This window comes from Antrostomus carolinensis, unplaced genomic scaffold (genome assembly GCF_000700745.2).
Source record: "Antrostomus carolinensis isolate BGI_N321 unplaced genomic scaffold, ASM70074v2 scaffold30072, whole genome shotgun sequence".
NCBI lineage: Eukaryota > Metazoa > Chordata > Aves > Caprimulgiformes > Caprimulgidae > Antrostomus > Antrostomus carolinensis.
The window spans coordinates 7,846-9,136 of record NW_010298059.1 but is presented as its reverse complement, the minus strand read 5'-3'; the positions used below and the strand labels follow the sequence as shown (position 1 = coordinate 9,136).

The 1,291-nt window shown below is 62.0% G+C and overlaps 1 protein-coding gene across 1 annotated transcript in view; it reads right to left on the bottom strand.

Annotated features, from left to right (window-relative positions):
- Positions 1-3: 3 nt before the first annotated feature.
- Positions 4-1,291, bottom strand: part of EIF4G1 (eukaryotic translation initiation factor 4 gamma 1) — a gene marked incomplete at both ends in the record, with an annotated part of 7,557 nt that continues 6,269 nt past the window's right edge. The window contains 5 exon segments of the mRNA XM_029083578.1: positions 4-149; positions 261-401; positions 476-557; positions 647-781; positions 1,105-1,203. Coding sequence (XP_028939411.1) covers positions 4-149; positions 261-401; positions 476-557; positions 647-781; positions 1,105-1,203 — 603 coding nt within the window.

Sequence of the window (1,291 nt, the reverse complement as noted above, 5' to 3'; positions counted from 1 at the left end):
GAGCCAGGTGAAAAAGGCTGTCACCGATTTGAGAGCCACCCCTTTGCCCTGCTGCTCGGCTGGGTCCTTGCTGGACTCCCACTTGTAGAAAGCCTCCTCCTTGATGACATCCTCGTCGTAGAGGGCGTCAAAGAACATCCGCAGCAGGTCTGGGGGGGACAAAGGGGGACCCTTGCCATTCCCCTGCCACCAGCCACACTGCTGGGATGGGGACACATCTTCCACCCACCTCCTCAGCCCACCCGTCCCGCAACACTCACTGGGAGGCTGGTCCAACTTCACCACCAAGGCTTGCAGGGCATAGAGCGCCTGGAGCTCCTTCTGCTCGTCCCGCAGGTACTTCTGCAGCAGCTTGGCTTGGTTGCGGATGACCAGGGCGTCCACGCGGTAGGGGTTCTCAACTGTGGGGGACAGGGCATGAGACGGGGGCAGCATGGGCAGTGGGGACCCCGTCCCACCTCACCCTGGTACTCACAGACGATGGCCGAGTGGCACACGGATGTCATCAGGGCCCTGATAAACGTGTTAGATGAGACCTGCTGCTCGCTCAGGTTGGCCTGGAGGAGGGAGGGTAGAGGGGCTGTGAGGTGGAGAGGGAGCCAGGAGGAAGCCCCCGGACCCGCAGGCACTGCGCCCACACCCTCACCTCGATCCAGTCGTGTATTCTTTGGTTGTTTGGGTTCTCCTTCAGCAGCTTGTCCATTTGCTTGCACAGCTCCTCCGAGGTCAGCTCCTTGCGGCTCGGCGTGTCTGAGCTGTCCCCCATCGTGTACTCCAGTTTCTGGGGGAGCAGACAGAGACCAGCCATTGAAGGCAGTACGGGGGAACACCACACTCCCAGCAGCAGGGTCCCCCAGGTCCCCCCACAGCCCATCTGTGCCCCGCGCCACGGCCGAGCTCCCACCTGTTCTGTGACAAATTTGTTGACATCCTGGTCCTCAGGCAGGAATTCCTTCCAGCTCAGGCCCCCGTCCCGCCACAGCTTTCCTGCGGTCTTCTGGCCCTGCAGGACAGAGGCAGTCACCAAAAGGACCCCATGTCCTGCAGGGTCCCCCAGGTCCCCCCACAGCCCATCTGTGCCCCGCGCCACGGCCGAGCTCCCACCTGTTCTGTGACAAATTTGTTGACATCCTGGTCCTCAGGCAGGAATTCCTTCCAGCTCAGGCCCCCGTCCCGCCACAGCTTTCCTGCGGTCTTCTGGCCCTGCAGGACAGAGGCAGTCACCAAAAGGACCCCATGTCCTCCATCTCCAGGGAGACTGATACTGTGGTTCAGCCATGCCACCCCCCAT